Source organism: Caenorhabditis briggsae (assembly GCF_000004555.2).
Source record: "Caenorhabditis briggsae complete genome, chrIII, whole genome shotgun sequence".
NCBI classification, from domain to species: Eukaryota; Metazoa; Nematoda; class Chromadorea; order Rhabditida; family Rhabditidae; genus Caenorhabditis; species Caenorhabditis briggsae.
In genome coordinates, this window is record NC_013490.2 from 8,064,121 (window position 1) to 8,085,146 (window position 21,026).

Here is a 21,026-nt window from a genome sequence, read left to right on the forward strand (position 1 = left end):
TTCAGATTGAAATTTTTACGAGCTGGTTTATGAAGAGTGTAGAGGTTTGTTCGTTCAGAAATCGCTTTACTTCTTCAATTGGCTTTTTAGTTTTTCTTTGTAGTTCATTGATTCCACAAAATCCAGTTTCAGGGTTGTAATATGCATCGTCTAGTTTGATTTCCGATTTTTTAGTTTCTTTGGTAGAGGGTTTGATGGATTTTAAAGTACCTCCACTTTTTGAATTGGGAATTATTTTGCATTTTTTCGTTTTGCATACTACACATTTTCCTCTCAACAACTGCTTGTTGTTAATGCTCAAAATCTGAGATATGTCGGTAGTATCTGTACTGATCCGACATTTGAAACAATACATTTATAAACAAAAAATTTGCTGAAGAATATGTGAGATTGAAATTGGTGTTAAGAATTGAATTCTCAAAGCGCCAGCGGAGCGCTAAAGGGGCGATGACCAGCGGAGGGTTGATGGAGGACCCCAGGCGGTTTCGGGAAAATGGGTGGAAAAAGAGAGTTATTTTAAAATGACAGTTTTGATTGATTAATGGTATTATCCTTAGAGATTGATATGAAATTTTGACAAAAGTGGTATTAATTAGAGGCGGTCTAAATTTTTCAAAATTTTTTTGTTTGTTTATTGAAAAAACAGTTGAGGATTCTAAACACATCGATGGCATTCGATGACAAACTGCTGAAAACATATGTTATTGGCACAATACGTGCATTTGACCATTGACAATCTTTTGCACCCAGATAATTGACACTTTCCATAAACTTTCCGGTCGAAGCAATATTGAATTGTTCTGTCACATTTCGGAGCGCAACTGTCCACATAACAGCTAGAATACCAGGCATACTGTCTCCATTCTCGGAAGATGGGAGAGCACATCTGCCAATATGCTTGGCTCAGCGTCTGCAATCAAAAAATGAGGGACGTTTTCAGAAACTTTGATGATATTAGGTTGGCGGGAAAGTCTTTGTCACTCTGTTTGTTTAATCACTGTTCTCGTATATGGAGGCGTGTATGATATCGACTCTAGTGAATAACAAGGTGATAAGAACCTTCCATATAAACAAGTCCCCATTTCCTTCCCTGCTCCTCATCTGTAATTGAAACGATATGTTTGTTCCCACTGCTATTCACATCAGACATGTTTTGATTTACCTCTTCCTATCTCACACCACGATGAAGGATTCGGAAACTTTCTTGAAGAATGTGTACAACACACATGCCCCTCACTACAATACTATTCGCAATTGGTTCCATCGTTTCGAAAAAGATGACTTCTCGCTCGATGAAAAGGATCGCTCTGGGAGACCCCGTGAGTTGGATTTGGACAAGCTGAAGCACGCATTGCAATCGGATCCATTTCAATCTAGCCGTGAACTAGCTGTCACATTCGGAGTTCACCATAGCACAGTCCTTGAAGGTTTGAAGTCTCTTGGAATGAGAAAACTTTTTGGTCGATTCATACCTCATCACCTGACTCAAGCCAACCTTGACCGCCGAGTCGACGATTCGATTACTCTTCTCACTCTCCACGCGGGCGATCGATGGCTGGACCGGCTAATAACCGGAGATGAGAAGTGGGTCTTCTACGATAATCACCACAGGAAATCCCAGTGGGTTGGAGAAGGAGAGAGCCCACAGGATGTCCCCAAACCCGGCCTTCATCCGAAAAAAGTTATGCTCTCTGTGTGGTGGGGAGTGGACGGCCCCATCTACTGGGAACTTCTGCCCGAGGGCAAAAAAATAACTGGAGACCTCTACACTACTCAACTACGAAACCTCAAGAAAGCAGTCGACCGTTCGGCCCTGAAAGACAAGAAAGTGTACTATCAACATGATAACGCTCGCCCACATGTTTCGAAACAAGTGAAGCAGGAGCTGATGGGATATGGATGGAATGTTCTCCCTCACCCCCCGTATTCTCCTGATCTTGCTCCTTCCGACTATTGGTTATTTGGCGATATGACACGTGCCTTCGAAGGAAGAAGCTTCAATTCCCGTGGAGCGGTCGAAGCGGCACTCAAACAATACTTTGCCTCACGCCCGGCTGGATTCTACCGCAATGGAATCCATAAATTGAGGGAACGTTGGAGACATGTTGTTGATAATGATGGACAATATAATTAATTATTCGGTTATTTTTTCTTTGAGAAATAAACTATTGAAAAAGTGACAAAGACTTTCCCGCCAACCTAATAGAATCTTGTTGATGTGGCTTAAAGACCTTCTCTTTTCTTTGCGCATATTCTGGAAAATGCCTAATCATAACGAGAAACTCGAGAAAAACATGTTTAACTAGCGTAAATTTTATTCCAGAGCCAGTTACGGCAGCTTAAAATAAAACAAAAAAAATTTTGAAAAATTTTTGGGAGGGGGAGAATCAAACCTACAACCTCCCTCCTCTGAACTTGCCATTTTACCACTTTACCACACAGCTGATTGAAATCTATTGTTTTAAAAGAAATACACTATTCCGTGAAAAAAATTTCACGAGAAATTGCTTAATCATAGGGAAACTTTTCTAGGTCATAACTCAGCTCACATGAGCATTTTGCTGATTTTTTTAACAGATTTGGAATCCTCATAAGCTCTTCTATCTGCTCCCAAAATTTCAAAAAAAAGTTAAACCCGCCCCCTCAAGTAACTCCCTTGTGATACGAATTATATGTAGATTCAAAATGTATTGCTCGCAAGAATAGAACGACAAGTATGACGAAATTTTTCATGGAAAACAACCCTACCCCACAGTTAGATTACCCCTTGGAATTACTTTCAAGCTTTTAAAGGGGGACTCCGGTCATTTTTTTGTTGCATCAAAATGTGTTAAAATTTATCTATTTTCAGAATATTATTGCGAAAAAATTCGAAAAAAAACCGAAATCCCTATAAACGCCGTTGAAAAGGAAAAAAATTCAAAAAAAGGTGCCGCCGAGGGACGAGGATTTTCAGTGAGACCCCTAGGCCACGCGAGCGGCGCGACTTTCTTACCGTACAAATTTTCCGGATTTTTCTTGCTTTTATCTCCGACAGGTAAAAAACATTAAAAAACACTGTCGGCCACTTGAAAATAATGCTGTCAGGTGCTGTGGCCTAGGTTTCTCACTGCGCGGGAATTCAAATCCTCGTCCCCCGGCGGCACCTTTTTGAAGTTTTTTTCATTTTCAACGGCGTTTTTCGGGGATTTCGGATTTCTTTTGAATTTTTTCGCAATAATATTAGGAAAATAGATATATTTTAACACATTTTAATGCAATAAAAATTTTTGGTCGGAGTCCCCCTTTAATTATTTCGTGCCATCCCAAGGATGTTCGGAAAGGAATTCGGAATTTTCCCGAAGCATTTTTTTCTCGGCACTATGGCATAGGAAACATGTCAAGAAAAATTTCTTTGCGGGGCTCGAACGGAATCAATTTTGAAATTTTTTGCGCTGGCGAAATCTTTGTGATGGTAAAATAGAATTTCCTCTTTAAAATTCAAATTTTGAAAAATTCTTTTTGAATTTTAAAATCCTGGAATCTCAACATTTCATAAATTCGGAATTTTGGAATTTATAATTGCAGAATGAAATGTTTGAATTTTCCAAAACACTGAATTTCAGAATTCATAAATTCTTTTTTTCTTTCTGAATTTTGGAATAATTTCTGAATTTTGGAATAAATTTTTTAAAAAGTAAAACCATTGAAAAATAGAAGCCCACCTTTAATAGAAGCCCAGCCTGAGAAAGAGGTTGAAAAATAGAAGCCCATGGGCTTCAATTAGGGGTAATACGGTATTGTACAGGAACCGAGAAAAAAGTCTCAAAGTTAAAAGTAAGGGGCCCTTTTATTACAGGTTTTACAGTATTAGCAGCTATGAAACAGTTCCCCATATTGAAACTTCGAGAAAGGGAAATATATAATAGAATTCCAAAATAATTTTCGGGAATTCTAAAAAGATCAGAAATTCAGGAATTTTTGAACCAGAAATTCAAATGAAGTCTATAAAACTGTAGAAATTCTACAACTTCAGAAAAAAATCCATCACCCTTTATCGAATTTTTGAAAAAGAAAAATAATTCTCGAATTTTCACGTAATAATAATGAGAAGTTATTTATAAATCAAAAACAACATAAACTTTTGTCGATAGAACAGCGCACTGGTTTACACTCCGGTGTGTCAAGCGAACTACCCGAGTTCGATCCTCGCTCGAGGCATCGGATTTTTGAAAAGTGCACTTAAGTGCGAGAAACGGAGGAAATCGCCCAAAAACCCCTTGCATCCTGGTGTAGAAATACGAGCGCGCCTTTCTGTTATTCAGGTGTAAGATAGATGTACTTATAATGACGAAACAGAAATTTCGCCTCCAATATCTTCATTGTTTCCTGACGTTGAAGTGTCATTCCTACCGTAAAACCTGTAATAGAAAGGCACCCAAACTTCTAACTTTGAGCCAATCTTTTTAGTTCCTATGAAAGATATCAAAAAGTTGTCAACAGACGAATTGTTTATCAAAATATTACAAACATTATATTCGTTGACACATTTTTGATATCTCTCAGAGGAACCGAGATAGAAATTTAAAGTGTAGGGACCCTTCTATTACAGGTTCCACGGTATCTTGGAAAATGGAGACACGAAAATTGTTAACTGCAAAAAGAAAGATATATTTTTGACTAGCATTTGCTAAAACTTTTATATCAGTCGGAATATGTTAAGTAACTTCTGGAGACCTTCAAAGTTCTAATCGAACATCTAAACGATTATAAATTTAGAAGCTTTTCCCGTAGTTCTTCCTAGAGAACACATCAAATTTCAAACTAACTGGACGTCTAGACTTTACTTTTGTGGGAGTTCGTGTTTTAAGATGTTCCTATAAAATTCGTTCATTCTCCCATACACCTAAACGTTTTATTTCTCGAACCCAATTCCTATTCACTCGTTTTCCTTCCATTCTGGTTGGTCTGAGGGCATAAACTGAAATTCGAAAAGGAAAAATGAGAACCTGTCCGAATTATGTGTTTACGAGTTGGCCTTGACGAAAACCGAAGAGACGAAACATCGCCAGAATTCGTCTCTGGATTATGTGCCGTGTTCTTCTGAAATGTACGTTCTCTCCCCAGAAAAAAACTGATGGAACCAAACCATCCGATGCTGTTTATATGTATTTATTTGTCAACATTGAATTTCTTCAAAAACACACACCTGTACTTTGACCACTACAGTAACCCATTCAAGGTAAGTACAAAAGAAGGATCGGGAGAATCAGAAAGACATTCAAACACTTTTCTAAATAAATCCGGTGATTTGACCATAGACCACGCCCACTTTCACTAGTTTGACCTTGTTAAAAAGCGATGACTGTCGAACACTTTCTGATAACAACAAACACTTTCTACACGGTTTTCTTTTTCCTATTTTTTGGTTTGGATCCGGTCTATCACTATCTTTTCTCGGAAGAATGAAGGTGCGTTTGTGATCTCGTATGTTGCAAGATTGGTTGGGAGGTTATTTTTGTCTGGACTTGGTTTTAGCTGTTTAGTTTCATATCTTCATTCCAGCTCATATCTGCTACCGTAGTCCTTTCTTCTTTTCTTCTAACTTCATGCACCTTGGAGCATGCTCTCGAAGATGACATATCAGATTCTTTTGCCCCTGTTATCAAAGGAAATGGAGATGTGATTATTCTGAATCTTTCGAATATTGATCATACTAATGGAGCTGAAATTCCTCGAAATTTGACCGAAGAGGATACCAAAATTATTCCAACCAACATTGATTTCGCTGCACTGAAGTAAATTCCAGATCTAGACAAGAAATCGAAGATAAATGTGTTTCAGAGAAGCGTATGCGAAGGAAAATAAAGCTGAACGATTTCTGCCATCCCGTCTGTTTTTTAAAGACGAAAAGAAGAAAAAGTGATTTCCCATGCAATTTTATTGGAGCAGCTCATCAGCAATCAGTCGATAAATAAAATAAATTAACACATTTAACAGATAACCATGAATAAACTTGTGATGATGAGATTTAAATTTTCTTTGCATTATCCCGAACTGTAGCAATAAGATCTGTCTTAGTTTGGCTTTTTGTGATAGCAATTCCATTGATACCATTGACGCAATCCATATGCACTTTATGGCTTGTCATCCCTTGGATGTACTTGCTGAAATAGGAGAATTTGCAAATGAAAAACTGATAAAACCCACATAGCCACTTTTTCATCAATTGTGGATGCGAAACTTATTGGAGCATGAAGATGATGAAGAATGTTTGAGATCGCAAAATTCCAGTACGGCAAGAAACCTTCCTGAAAAGAAATGTTCAAATTCAGAGAACTTTTTTATTAAAATCATTACATTAATGAGTTTTGTCGGGCAAAGATCAACTTTCTCCACCCACTCCAAAAATGCTTGTCTGACCAGATTATAAGCGACCATTCGGCTCCCCAAACGACATGCCACGTGCCCAACCTGAATGATATCCTTTAATGAAGAAACTAATCGAATCATGTTAATTTACTGATTCGTAGGGCGTAATTTCCTGGGGGAGAGTGGTGTTGAGGTCATCCTGAAGGCGACAGACTGCCGCCTGAGATGCACCACTTAGATTTTTGTATCCTGGAGTCATTCCAATGAAGTGAGGTGGATCGATACGATAGTGCGGGAAACGAATGGAAAGTTCTTCCAACCAGTTGGCAAACTCTTTTCTCTCCATTTCAAACTTGTGATCATCATGACGAAACTCGCCGGGCTTCATTCCGAATACCGCATTGTATTCGTGATTTGGAGTAGAGAAGATGAAAATTCGTGGCAAAAGAATCCCCAACACATTGTTCACAAATTTCTTGGCATCAGCGAGTGGAATGTGTTCGACTCTGAAATACGGAAGTTGGGAAACGTCTCTTTTAGCTGTTTTTGCCGCGTACACTTCCAAAGAAACGATAGCATCAAGGTCTGCAAAACGATGGTCTGGTTCAAGAATATCACCGAGATATGATCGCATTAGCACCGGAAGCCCAGTCTCACAGGAGAGAATGTCTCCGTGTTGAGTCAAATGCTTCCTGAAATAAAAACTTGATTTTCGATTTCAAAAGAAAAAAAAACTCACTGAAGCAGTTGTTGGCCAACTGAAAGAGAATCTTGATCAATATCAACAGAAAGCACATTAATCGTTCCAAAAACACCGAAAAACTCTGACAGACCTCTCTCCAACGACATTTCTCCGCAACCCATGATACCAAGTCTGTTGATATCCATTTGGGTTGATCTTTTGAAATCCATCAACGTGTTTTTGACAAAAGAGTTTCTTTGAACTTGAAGAGGTGGTTGAAAATAATTTTTTCTCAATTCATGATCATCAATATCCGACTCGTCTGTGGTACCGAATCCATAAATCGCATCTTTCCATTCCGCATCTCCGCTGTTGCCCTTTTTCTTTTGTCTTGGATTCTGTTGATTTTTGAACTTCGGCCGAAATTCTTCTAAGTTTGCCAATGGGAGAACACGATCCAGTGGTTCCAAAAGAGCGATTTCCAGTTGATCGTATGCATTCACATAGGTTTGCTGAAATTCGATTTATAGATTACTAAGCTATTTATGTTGCATGTACATCGTCATATGGAGATCCCCATCCATCGCCAACGTCTGTCATATCCACTCTGCAATTCTCTATTTCTTCTTTTTCAATCTGTTTCTGAAAAAAGTAGTTATTCTAGAATTCAACAGGAACACATTAATAAATGTTTCAAGAGCAATATATTCATTCTGCATTCAAAACTTGCCAAAAAAGGTTAACAATTCATCATGAGAGAGTGTTTGAAAAAGTATTCGTACGGTTATTCTTTTCAGACATTTTCGCGAACGGAGATTCGGTCCGCGGTCGCGGGGAGCCGTGGACTAGTTTCCCGAATGCATGTCGGGGAAAAAACATCGTGTATTTACATAGAAAGCAGACATGACTACAGAGAGTGCTTTTATTAAATCAGAAAAGTCGAATCGGTGAACCAGTAACTACAGTAGCGGTAGAGAAGTACAAAGAAAGAGAGAAATTTTTGGACAGTCGTTGGGAAACTAAGGTTAGTGTGGAAAAAAAACGAAATGAATAAAAATTTAATGATTAATCGTCTCAGTGCCTCAGCCCGGTGAGCGCACAGTGCTCTGTTCGGGAAGAATGTATGATGTTTCGAATTTCAGACTTCGTCAGCTGCTCCGTTAATTTGCACCAGTTTTCTGTAGATAGCGTAGAACAGGGCACATAGATGTAGTCATAAGATGACACAGCACCGGCATATCCCTGAAATTACTAGAATCTTTAAAAATATTTATTTAGTCATCTGAAACTAGGAAATCTCTTGTCAGTCTACATTCACACAGTATTGTTAGATAAGTGTGCCAACCAGTCACACCATGCCATCGATTTCGCTACATACCTTTTGAGACCGGGTGTGCCTGATTGATCAAAAATTGAAAGAAGAAGTGCGAGTTGAAATTGTTTGAGTGAAGAGATAAATAATACAGATAACATAGAACAAAATGTACGCGGGGATACATTCTACAATAACATACCGCCGCGGTTGACAACTGGATCGACTGGTGGAGTGACGGGTGCAAAATAGGCGTGGATCTCGATGTTCGCACGTTGATGCTGAAAAAACTATAATGTTTGTTAAATGGATTTAGTTGCTTGTTAATCCCTACCTGGAATCGGACAATCGCTTCTTTCGAAACATTTTGACAATCGTACAAGTCAATTCGTTTCAATGCACGACAGTGGCGGAGGTTGGACAGAGTGGCATCTGTCAGCTGAGGGCAATTGTCAAGTTCCAGAACATTCAGAGTATCTCGGTGTTTTGTGGCAAGATTCTGGATAGACTCGTCGGTGATAAGCTCACAGTGCGACAGACTAAGCTCGTGAAGAGCATCACATTTATTGGCAAGTGAATTGATAGTAATGTCCGAAACAAGGGAACAGTCTTCAATGTCGAGACGCTCCAAATGTTTGCAACCTTTGGCTAGTTGAATAAATCCATTGTCACCCAATAAAATACATCCGGAAAGTTCAAGGGCTTTGAGATGTTCAGAGTTTACTCCTAGAGCTATCAAAGATCTATCAGTGATTTGATTGCAGTTGGACAAGCACAAATATTCAATGAGTTTTGCTCCGTTTGCAATGTTTCGAACTGTAGTATCGGTTACTTGCTGAAAAGATGAAAACTGTTAATGAGCTTCTGAATCGTCATCTTACAAAGCACTGTAACATATTCAGCTTCTTCAGAGAACTCATTTGTGTCTCCACTGGTCCAAACACATTCTCAGTTAGTCCTTCACATCCACGAAGAATCAAAGTATCCAAGGACACACAGCTGGTGATAATAACTTGGACTCCACGATCTTGAACAGCATCACACCAAGAAATATTGAGATATGTCAAACTAGGACATCCATCTCTGAAAACATTAGTTTGTCTGTATCAATCGTGATTTTATTCATTTACCCAATGTATCTCAATGCTCTGTCTGTAATGGAGGAACAGTTCTCCAGGTTCAAGTACTTCAATTTATGACAGTATCTTCCCAGGTTCTCACAAGATGCATCAGTAACACGTTTACATCTATACAAGCTGAGATGCTCGAGATTCGGGCATCTCGAGGTGAATGTACGTAATGCTGAATCATGAACATTTTCACATCCTTTTAACGAGAGTTCCTTCAAAAATCCTCCACAACGACGAGCCAAGTTCTCGACTACAGAGGTTTTGACATCTCTTTGGAACGTGAACAAATCAACTCGTTGCCAATTCGACCCGTCTAGAGCCAACACGTTCCATGAACGACAAACCTGAGCAGATCGACAGAGTGCTTTAGTATCAAGGAAAGAGAAAACTCTGAAACGCGGGAAATGTGATTCATAAAAGGCTAGATGACGGCTTACTTGAGAAGAACTTCTTTAGGCAATACACGATTGATAAGAGAATTATCCACTTGTACTTGTGATCGCGATGTAATCAAGTACATCTGGAAATATCTAACATTTCCAGGAACTCACTAAGATTCTCTGTGTTACCTGGTTTTGTTTTGCTTGAATCACAGGATGTGTCTTGTGAGCTTGTTGAGCTAGTCGTTTGGCGCGCCTAGAATTCGCTGCTGCTGCAGCACTTCTTCGTTCAGCCGTCTCCATGGATTCGAACACAATACGAGGCTAAGGATGTTGAGAGAAGAAGAAGGGGATAGGCAATCAAAAACACATTGACCGCGTCGTTGTTGGGAGGTGTAGGTGGATTTCTGAATGACAACGAATTTAAAAAAAGAAGAGGTAGTAGGAGATGAGAGAGAAAAAAGTAAAGTCAAGAAGAAAGGAAAGTTGTGATGTCTTTTTAACCGTATTTTTGGATCTATACTGGGATCTGAATACAACTTCAAAATGGTGTTGTCAAAGTTCTAAGCATTCAGAGAATTTCCGTAAAGTTGGATATGAGGAATTTAAACGCAAAATAAGTGGACAAGTCTCTAGGAGCGAAACTTGAAGAATGAAGTGAAGGCGCCACCTGGCGACCACATCTTACCAAATGGCCTCTCAGTTTTCTTATTCTTCTTATCCCGCCTTTTCTTTGTCATCTACCCGCCATCTATCTTTTTCAGTATCCGTAGTCCTTGGCTTGTACTTCCATGAAGAAGTGATGCTGCTGATGTGAGAGGCACTAGGGAGACATCAGAGGAGCTGCGCACGCTCCTCCATGTGGACAAAAAAACGGAGTCGTTAGGAACACAACGATTTGCGAATTAATGCATACTTAACCAGGTGGTGGATGAATATCGGTGCCAAGGACGCATGAAGAAAAAGGACCTAGATTATAAAAGAGAGGAATTTTATGAGATCTAGATGTTCCGAATTTTAGAAAAGGGACGAATGAGAGGAAGTTTGTAACCACGCACTAGCTTTGGACATTCTGAGAAAATTAAGGCTAGCAAGCTCAGAATGTCGTTTTTGACGAAAGGCTAATAAATGTGCGCCTCGAGGGACACCCAGACATCCCATGCAGTACCAGTCGGCACGAGGGCCCAAAGTGCATGGCTATAAAAAAAACAACTCATTCCATCAGCCAACTTTCTTTTTCTTTTCTTCGCATTCGCTGATGGATTGCTAGCCGAGATGAGAGGGAAACATGGAACCATGGAGTAACATATTACTTTTCATGAAATAAAATATAGAAGTGGTGCTGATGCCATGAAGCAGAAGAAAACTAGAGTGGGTTGTTTATTTGTGCACACACTTTTTTCCCATTCTTTACATGTTGTTGTGGTCTTCCTAACTGTCTGTGCAAAAGAACAGAGAGGGAAAACAAAAATAAGCATAATCTGGTTTCCGTAGAAGACTCAGGGACAGTATTAGTACTAGTCCTTCACAACTAGAGCGGTAGTTCTATTTGAAATTCAGGTTCAGAACTCTTGATAAATTTCTGAAAAATGAGTTCTGAATTTCTATTCTGTTGTTTTTATAAATACTATATTGGGAACGATCAAACGTTATGATTTTTAGTCACTCGATTCTAGTTTGACCTTGTGCAAAGTTTATTGAGAACTTCGTAAAAACAGTATCTACAGTAATCTTCGTCTCATTCAAATAAACCCATTCGCATCTCATTCTACTGAGTAATCCCGATAAGCCAATGAATGGGATGAGGATCTCAGGCAGTGCCCCATTCTACAAAATGGGAATTGGAATGGGAAATGGAAACGCCTATCAAATGAATCTTGATGTGGTCTTCCTATTTTCCACACGGTGAGGTAACGATTCGGACGAAAATCAGCTGACATATAACACACCGACTGGACGCGGGGCACTCTTTTTTCACGAGATACGACGAACACGCTGAGACGCAGGCTCGATCGGTGGGGCTGACCCGAATCACGAGACGTTTCGTCCCTGCGTATCTCTTGTTTTGCATTTATTTCCAACACTATTTCGTAGCTCATGTTTTGCGCCCGATGGCCAGTGGACGCCTCGTCTTCTTGTCTGTCGGGCGCTCGCACGAGAAGCGAATGCGCCCAGAGCAGTGAGCGAAGTGAGTGAGTGAGTGAATGTCTCATCTGATGGCTGGAGGTTTTTCAAGGCATGAACTCTCAACACACGCAGTTTCTTCGCATTGAGCTAGAATGCCTGCTCACTGAATAACATTTTATGATCAAGTTCATAGTGAAGCGAACAAATCAAAGATCTGGGATTTAGCAGAGAAAAGTTTTAGAAATGAATTACAGGTTTTTTGATGCGGTAGGAATCCAGCACTCACCTACACAACAGCTTTCAATCCTCCATCGCTGATCTCAAAATCAACTCGGATTGTTTTTTCATTTCCCCCTCTCTGAAATTAAAATATTGATATTCTAAACCTTGAAAATAGTTTTCACCATTGTTGAAACACTCCGAACATTTGACTCCTCGGATCGTCTTTCCACAAAGAATCGGTTTTCAATTTGTGACGCCCAAAAGTTTCCGAGTGCTGGTGCTGGATAGCCACGCCAGTATGTCTGAAAATCTGATGAATAAATTTTTTTGCCTCTGTGTCTATCTCACGATGTGATTCGTAACCATAACAGTTATTCCAGACCTAGTCAGTTTTCGTAGCCGTTCAGATATGTCAATCTGTACATTTCTTCCCATTTCTCGGTCATATGCAGTATCATGGAGTATAGCATCAATATTTTCAACGATCACCAACTGCATATTGATTGTTTCACACAAGGCATTCAGTGAATCACGAAGTTCGGAAACCATCTCAACTCTCTTACAAACAATACGATCAAGAAGATGGCTTGTTTCATCAGCGTCCGTAGAAGAAATGTGTTGAGAAAGGTGATCAGTTCTTAGAGGAACTGCACTGATCCAACCAATCTTCGCAGTTTTCTTTGTGAGAAGAAGCTTGGCTGCCAGTGAATAGCAAAGCTGCAAAGAATGAGAAGAATGTTCGCTTTGTGAATTACAACAAAACCTGTGTTTTTCCAGACCCTATATCTCCATCCAACTCATAACACTTTCCGGGAACTAATTCCAGGACTTTATTAAGTGTTGGGAGGGATGTGTGCAAAAACAGTCCATCGGCTCCAAGTCGAACCAAGAGTTCATAAGCTGTTTCATATTCAAATGTAATTTTAGAGGAATCCATTGAAGAACGTACGAGCATGAATCCCTTTGTAAAACTGCATTTCGTATTTACTAAAGATTTTCAACAGAAAATGTATTTAAATATGTGGAAAAATACAATAATCACTTCAGTTTTAAAACAAGAAGGCAGCCAAAACACAATAATTCTCTCAACAATTTATTAGCGCATAGGCATTATTCCGTTATTCTGGTATGTACAAGTCAGACTTGAGATAGCTTCGGAAAGGGGATCGTAAGCAAATGAGAGGAGTATAACGAGTAAAAGTTGTCGATGGAAATATTACAGGGAAGGAAGATCACTCTCCTTCAACGGGAATCGACAGAACAAACAAAACTATTGTCGGAATAATGAAACTGTCACCTAGGTGTTGACAGACATAGGTAAGTACAGAAATCGTAATTTTTCCAGATTGCAAATACCAAGTGCCAGTTTTAGTCTTCCGATAATGTTTAGAAGAAGTGGCTATTAGACAGGTGTGATGGAAAACAGAGCGAAAAGAATGACGATAGGAATGAGGTGGAAGGTAAAGTAAATTCTACGGTAATTATCATGGATTAGAATTCTGTGCAAAAAAAGATGAGGAGATAATCAGATTATTGAGCGGTTTGCTGTTGCTGTTGGTTTGGCAAGATTGGAACAATCAAATGCTCTTGCTGCATAAGATTGTACTTCGACACGTAGGTTGTGAATCGCTTGCAAAGATGAGTCTCATTCTCGAATTCGTCGAACAGCTTCCGGTGGTGGAAGAACGCGTGAGAGAAAATGCGATAAACGCGACGAGCAACTGATCCCAGCTTTGAAATTGAAATTTCCTTGATGTTGACACGACTTGGGAAGTACTTATTAGAGTTGAGCAATGTGGCAGCTCCATCGAGTGTGTGTCTTGTGTAATCGATTGCTGGGCACTGAAAAGTTTTGTATTAGCGATATTGAGAAATGAAAATCCGTACCTCGTTCGGATTTTTGTGCGCAGCACAGAGAAAGATCCATTGTTCAGTTGCAGTCATTTGCTGGCAAGTTTCAGGAACGCATTCTCTCTGTAAATAAGTTATGAATGGAACAGTTAATTTGTAACCTGATACCTGCAACAAAAGAGCCAATCCGTTAAGTCGATACAAAATTGACGGAGATGTTCGTATTTCCAGACCCCTTCATCTTGATCTGAACAGAAATGCATGAGTGTCGCGAAATGTATTTCAAAGCATTTCGCGACATAACTGTAAATGCATTTCAATACATCGCGTGGCGAGATATTTTTTCTGGAAAAAGGGATGCGCCTTTCAACTTTGTGCAGGATGGGGAAAATCTTTATACATTTCGCGACACTCATGCATTGAATTTCGAGGGCGCGGAAATGCATTTCAATACACATTTTCGCTACATGAATAACCCCATTAAAAATTTTGGTCTGCGGGAAGTTTCGCGACTATAAAATTGATTAGAGTAGCAGGGGCATCTTACAAGTTTCAACACACAGTAAGATTCCGGTAGAAGAGGGGAAATACACAGGAAGTTAGAAAAATATGCTGAAAATTCAAAGAAAAACAAACCCAAAGGCGGAGTCAATATGGCTTCAACGTCAGATGGATTTGCTTTGATGGTTTGTTGGATGTATTGCTGAATGTTGAGAGCACTGTCCATTTCTTCAAACGCCAATGGAGGCCAGCAGTTCCAATCCTACAAGTAAAAAAATTCTGATTGTTTTGTAAGCTGGAAAAGATCTTACCGCTCTTTTAGTTCCTGGACCATTTCGCCGCACGACCCGGTTTTCGGCGACAGCCGTCATGATTGTGACTGTAAAAAGTATTTGATTTATTTAGCTGTTGTGACAGAAAACAAGAAGAACACGTTATTTTTTAGTTGGAAACCGAAAAAAATCTAGCTCAACGCAATGCTTTGTTCCGCGCGAAACTTGCGCCAACGTGCGATTATGGGTCAACACGCACATGACGCGCTTGCTTATTTCAACCAGAAACGCAGTTTAGTGACTCTAGTCTGGAGCTCCATGGAGTGTCATTTACCATAAAAATTATAGTGGCACTCGCGACTCCGGAAAGTGTCGGCTGCTTATCATTACCTACGAACAACGTACAATATAATTACCAAGGCAAATGACTGCGTTTCTCTGCTTTAAAATAGAGAATTATCGAGAATCTTGAAGAAAACATGAGAGTCGCTTTCGATTTCAGTGACACACAATGATCCTACTTGTTTCCTGCATGAATACAAAACCTGTTTCTGAAAAACAATCCTAGTACTGAACATATCTTCTTTTTAGAATATTTCGATTCAAATTACCCCTTCGCAGGTATTGTTATCATATCCTGAACTGTACACCCTACAAAATGATATACAACGATGTTCGATCTTATTGTCGAATTAAAAAAAGTGGGACCTGGAAAATTTCGCGGGCGGCTTCAAAGTCAATTTTCTAGGCCTTGCCTCAAAATCACTACGGTAGTAAACGAAACTTATTTCTGTGAATCCAGTGGGATTTTCTGGACAAAATTTAGATTTCTTGGTATGAAAATGATCGCTAGCATCTCCAGAATCTGTTTTTCATCGAAAAACCGAACTTAATTGCGAAAGTAGCTCGAACGAGGCGAAAATCTGAAATATTACGTTTTTGCCGCACTTTTTCGTTGATCAAAAAAGCTACGATTTTCAAATTTTCAGGTCCCACTTTTTTTCGACAATATTTTCTTTAGGTTCTCTAGTTAGTTGTGAATATTACATATAGTTTCCAACTCTGAGAACCTGATTCCAGCTAAGAACCATCAAACAAAAGCTATCAATATTTTCTTCAAGGGATACGGGAAACGGGAGATGGGATCTGGGATCCCGCACATTTCTAGCCCGTAGTTAAGCTGAAAATAATTAGTCTGATGATCCATTTCAAGTTGCTAAATATCAAAATTGTGTTCTCCTGTGTCTCATCATTTATCTTCGTCTCAACTACATCTTCAATGAATTTTTCAGTAGACAAGTGAAGATGTACTTTTTTTCCAACATTGGAAAGTGCAAGAATAACATTTCACTGAAACTACCATTTCAGATTAACAACAAGAATTCTAAATTCCCAATCCCATTCCCAAAATTTTCGTGTAAACCGGAAATATGTTTGTTTATGTACCATCCCCAGTTGTCTCATAATTGCCGTACCTTCATCCCTTTGTGCTCATTCTTCACCCCATCACCTGCTTGTTTTCGGTCGGATGCTCCACGCTTTCAGAAGGCACCCGTCAATAGGCTCCAAAGACCCGAAAATGCGCGAGCTACAAACACCTGTCATCTTCGATAAACCAATTTTCCCCCGACAACATAAATACCGTTTTCTGCATCGGAAGGTTTGGAAAAGAAAAGCAAAATAATTAAGAAGAAGAAGGGGAGAAGGAGATTATGAGTGAAAACGATTACTCGGGAGGATGATGTTAATTGCAAGCATATTATCCCTTCTAATAACATTGTAAGCTCAATAGAATCGGATGGTTTTGAGGAAAAAAAATTGAATGAAAAAGGTCTGACTTTGAGACAAAACATGTGGAATCACCATTTTCAAAAAATTACGATGTTCACACTTTCGGACTATCGTATTTCCTCTAATGGAAGCCCATCCCAATTGTCAACTTTAAGCTCAATTATCTCGATTCCTGTTAAAGATATCAAAAACTTGTCAACTGATAAAAATTTGGGAATAATATGATAAACAATTTTTCAGTTGACAAATTCTCATATCTTTCACAGGAATCAAGATAATTGATCTCAAAGTGGACGGTTTCGGTGAGCTTCTATTAGAGGTAATACGGTATCTAGTTTCGAGTGCCATTACAACTTTTTTTCATAGAATCACTTAGATGTGTTTTTGGAAGCTTTCTAATTTTCAAGACTTTTATAATGATCTTTATTCTAAACAGTTTTTATTTTGGAAGATTCTTGAATTTTGATCTGTAAGAATAAAAAATTATCTAAAAATCGCATTTCCTCGAAAACCCCCATATTTACCGTATCTCTCTCCGTTAGCCTCAATAAGTCTAGAGTATCAATTACTATCTTGATCTCTCTCCTTCAACAATAGGACCAATTATCTTTTCCCCTCCCGAATAGGGATCGGCACACACATGTAATGTTGCGTAAGCACAAAGACATCAAAAGACGGTTGTCATCATTCTCTTCATCTACAGCTCCCGACTCATGTCAATCGTCTGGCGTGTCGGCATTCCACTTTATCCGAATTGTTATCAAATTAGTTATTCAGGTCAAGTAACGACAGATGTTCGGAGAGAAGCATTATTACAAGTTGTTAATAGATCTTCCTTGTGTGTATCTTGTAAAGTCATGTACAGTATGTTACCATCTGTCAGGTGTTTGTTTGGATAGGAATTAGGTGGTGTGGGGAACTACAGTACCGAATAAAGAGATAAGGTATTTTTAATTTTTTTCAGGCAAACTCTGAAAACTCTGAAAATGAGACCCAAATCTAAAAATCAGTTCTGAAGATGTTCCGAAAGTTGTCAAATTACTGAAACGAGAGTTTAACTTTTTTTTGGGATTCGTACAAAATAGTTGGCAATTACAAAACTGGAGCTCTCTTTTTTTTGTTATACTGATATTTTTCAGACAAATCAAAGAATTGTGGATTCATTTTTCAGAACTTCAAAGTTGACCATTTTCCACTGGTCCCACAACGACAACTACAATAACCTAAAAACATTTTTATAGTCGGGATTTATTTTCTAGTTTTTTCTGTAATTTTCCCCAAGCAAGTCGGAAAATTAAACTTTTGTAGTGTGAAAAAAATTGACTGAAAACGTACGAAAATCGAGATAATAAATCCCAAAAATAAAAATATATTTAGGTTACGGTAGTTGTCGTTGTGGATCTTCTGCCACAGCCACTGACCTTTCTCTTCCACAGCTTCAAATTTTTATACTAGAATAATGCTGTAATTGGATTTTTCAGGTTGGATGAAACTTTCAGATTTTCGGAAACTTAAAGTTAGAGTTTGAGTCGAACCATTCTTTTCATGATTTGCGGGAGGTACAGTAACCCTGAATTTGAAAAAAAAACAAGTTGACAAAATTATGGAAGTGAAAAAAGGTTCTTAATCCCTCTAATCCTAAATTTCGATTAGGTTTATCCTAAAACCAATTACTCCCAGCTTCTCTTTTTGTACACCTTCCTCTTTATTGTCCTCTCTTTTTCGGGAGGTCTTTTTCCTTCTTGTTGTACCTCATTAACTGACAAATGACTACCAGAATTCGTGGTTTGTCACGAGAACACATGTTGCCTCCGCGCAAACGGTTTTAATGATGGCAACATGAAATATTATGACTCAATTGAGAATATCGCGGATATATATGTCGGAATGAAATGAGCCTAAAAGGGGAGCCGATACCGCATATGGTTGAATTCTGAGTACAATTGGTCATAAATGCGGACAAATGAACAATAGTTTATTTTCAGATAATAAAAAGTGAAATGAAACACCCCTGGTCCCAAACTTAGCTTCTCTTATTAGTGTTAACATGTTTGTTTGCAGAGATAATGTAGTAGTTACTACAGTAAGTAGTGAACATCATCTGCTCGTTATATCCGCGATAATCTTTTCCTCTACTAATCCTTGACCAAATAAAAACCAGCTGATGATACTTTCCATGGTCCCCCTCTGATACCAAATTAGCATGTAGGGCGAAGAAAAAGTTATGATTGGAGTCAGTCACGAAACGAGGAAAATGATGAGTGCAACATGTTTCTTCTCCCCATTTCTCATCTTCTAAATTAATTGTCTGCGTCCTCTCGATATTCCACACTCTTTCCATTTTGAGACCATCATCCAACTAATAACTCCAAAAGAAGAAGAAGAAGCTCGTGTCATGTCGTGTTGGATGTCAATTGGTTTGTCTCTCTGGAATACCTCAGCCGTAATGCACCCATATGGTGGTGTAGTCGTTCACTGCATTCACTCTGTTTTTCCTAAAGTATTGTAGTGCTCATCTGAAGCGTGAGAATATGTGTGTAGAAACTATGAATGCACGGATTTTCGCGGATAATAGTATAGAAGAGAGGATGCTATAGAGCAGGTGCAGCTTGAACAGTACTTGAGAAAGAACAATGAAAAAGTGAGTCGAGGAGGGTGATACTAATTGACTGGATAAAGAGTACCAAGAAGTGTGAACAAAAAGGTTAACTGGGATTCAGGCTTAAGTGGAGAATACGGGATGAATCAAATATGTTTTTTAAGCTTCAATGTTTTTAATTCGATTTTTCAGCATAGCCATCGAAAGTTGAGGTTCAAAATTCCTAAACAACTCTGAATTTGTTCTGAATAAACCCAAAATTTTGCAGGGATCTGGTGATGCGTGGTTTTTTCTTTGATTTCTTTGACTAATGTCGCGTCCGAAGTTCCCAAATCTGAGATTTCTCGGCACAGAAAGCGGTCCATACGCTCAGACTCCCAATATTTTCAATTCGCACAGTCAAAACGAGGGTGACCGTATACCCCTAGCGCGTCGGGACTCGCTAAAAATTTTGAGCGAATTTTTGAAATGACACATTTTCTAAAAAACTTCGTGAAAAAATGTGAATCCTTGTGGTTCTCGACACGCTAAAAAGGGTACGGTCGCGCTGATTTTAAAACTGGCGTAATGTTGGCACAGAAAACCCAGATTTGGTAGTTTTGAAAAAAAAAAACAGAGCACTTTCTCGGTTTAATCCTAAACGTTTTAATACAATTCTAGAGTATTTTGATCCCTAAACAATTCAAAATGCATTATTCAACACCCATATTTTTTGCAGGAATTTGAAGATGAAATATAAGATAATTTACCTTAATTTTCTCTGACATTAGACTAGAGTAAACGTTTTTGGCTAATCGAAAATCAGGAAAATCATGGAGAAGTTTATCGAAATCTTGTAATTCTTACTTTTCCTACCTCCCCAGAGCATCCAAATTTATTTCACAGAAGTCCCCTTACTTATTTCTCGTTCTTAAAATCTGACTGTGTAGGCTGGAGCCCGGATCGTAGAGTGTCTCTTCTGGTTCTTTCTTCCCACACCACCTTATTATTAATGTATGACTCTTCTGCGACGACGAAGCCCCGTGTCTTTTCTCATCCATCCTCTCTTCTTCTTCTTTTTTTTCGTTTAACCTCCTTTTCCTTCGTTTTTCTCGGTCCTTTTTCCCTTTCTTCCCTTATATGATACGGTAGAGAATAGAAGAAAAGAAAGGAAAAAAGGATTGAATAAAAGGAGAGAAGAACAAAAACTTTAAGAGAGAAGAACTGGAAAAGAAAGGAGGAGAAGAATGGAGATTGGTTACGGTAGGTGAGGGGAAAATACTGGGAAAGAGGTGAATTCTAGTTATAATCAGGAATGGAAAATTATTTTGATATTTTGATCTTGAATCATATTGTAGGAAGGGTTTATATACAAAATGAACGACTATGAAAAATTTGACCTTCCACTTAAATTTGAAAAAAAATAGTTTAGGGTAAGCACTCTAATATGACGCCACCCAAACAGTCAACTTTGAGCCTATGTATCTTATTTCCTGAAAAAGGTATCAAAAAGAGCAGAACTGAGAAAATGTTTTTCATAATATCAGTGAAAATTTGTTAGTGGACAACTTTTTGATATCTCTCACAGAAATCGAGATATTAACATTTGGAGTGGCGTTCCATTAAAGTGATTACGGTATGCAATTTTGACTGGAATGGTGGAGCAAGAATTGGGATGCATCGAAAAAATTACTTGATTTTTTTAAAACCGATAACATGAAATTTCTATTTTAAAAAAATTAGATCGATTGTTGGAAATCGTCATCTATTTCAGAATTAAACTCCAGAATATGCCTAACAATTTCATGGTTTTCAAATTCTCAGGCTGA

The 21,026-nt window shown here is 38.6% G+C and overlaps 5 protein-coding genes across 5 annotated transcripts; 1 reads left to right on the forward strand and 4 right to left on the reverse strand.

Moving 5' to 3' along the window:
- Positions 1-5,116: 5,116 nt before the first annotated feature.
- CBG16657 lies at positions 5,117-5,905 on the forward strand (the record flags this gene model as incomplete). The annotated part of the gene is made up of 3 exons (XM_045244072.1): positions 5,117-5,221; positions 5,545-5,777; positions 5,824-5,905. 3 exons carry the CDS (start codon positions 5,117-5,119, stop codon positions 5,903-5,905), a joined length of 420 nt encoding a protein of 139 aa, XP_045096026.1.
- A 105-nt stretch (positions 5,906-6,010) lies between these two features.
- On the reverse strand, positions 6,011-7,633 carry CBG16658 (the record flags this gene model as incomplete). The annotated part of the gene is made up of 7 exons (XM_045244073.1): positions 6,011-6,146; positions 6,190-6,290; positions 6,340-6,453; positions 6,503-6,857; positions 6,909-7,043; positions 7,091-7,545; positions 7,592-7,633. The coding sequence occupies 7 exons, from the start codon at positions 7,631-7,633 to the stop codon at positions 6,011-6,013; spliced, it is 1,338 nt and encodes a 445-aa protein (XP_045096027.1).
- Positions 7,634-8,246: 613 nt separating this feature from the next.
- On the reverse strand, positions 8,247-10,158 carry CBG16659 (the record flags this gene model as incomplete). Its single annotated transcript, XM_002641907.1, has 7 exons — positions 8,247-8,275; positions 8,548-8,626; positions 8,680-9,180; positions 9,227-9,428; positions 9,476-9,865; positions 9,913-9,995; positions 10,045-10,158. 7 exons carry the CDS (start codon positions 10,156-10,158, stop codon positions 8,247-8,249), a joined length of 1,398 nt encoding a protein of 465 aa, XP_002641953.1.
- Positions 10,159-12,268: 2,110 nt separating this feature from the next.
- Positions 12,269-13,141, reverse strand: Cbr-rfs-1 (the record flags this gene model as incomplete). Its single annotated transcript, XM_002641908.1, has 4 exons — positions 12,269-12,340; positions 12,387-12,506; positions 12,553-12,921; positions 12,968-13,141. 4 exons carry the CDS (start codon positions 13,139-13,141, stop codon positions 12,269-12,271), a joined length of 735 nt encoding a protein of 244 aa, XP_002641954.1.
- A 593-nt stretch (positions 13,142-13,734) lies between these two features.
- On the reverse strand, positions 13,735-14,927 carry CBG16661 (the record flags this gene model as incomplete). Its single annotated transcript, XM_045244074.1, has 5 exons — positions 13,735-14,046; positions 14,092-14,178; positions 14,217-14,302; positions 14,692-14,818; positions 14,868-14,927. 5 exons carry the CDS (start codon positions 14,925-14,927, stop codon positions 13,735-13,737), a joined length of 672 nt encoding a protein of 223 aa, XP_045096028.1.
- Between the last annotated feature and the right edge of the window lie 6,099 nt (positions 14,928-21,026).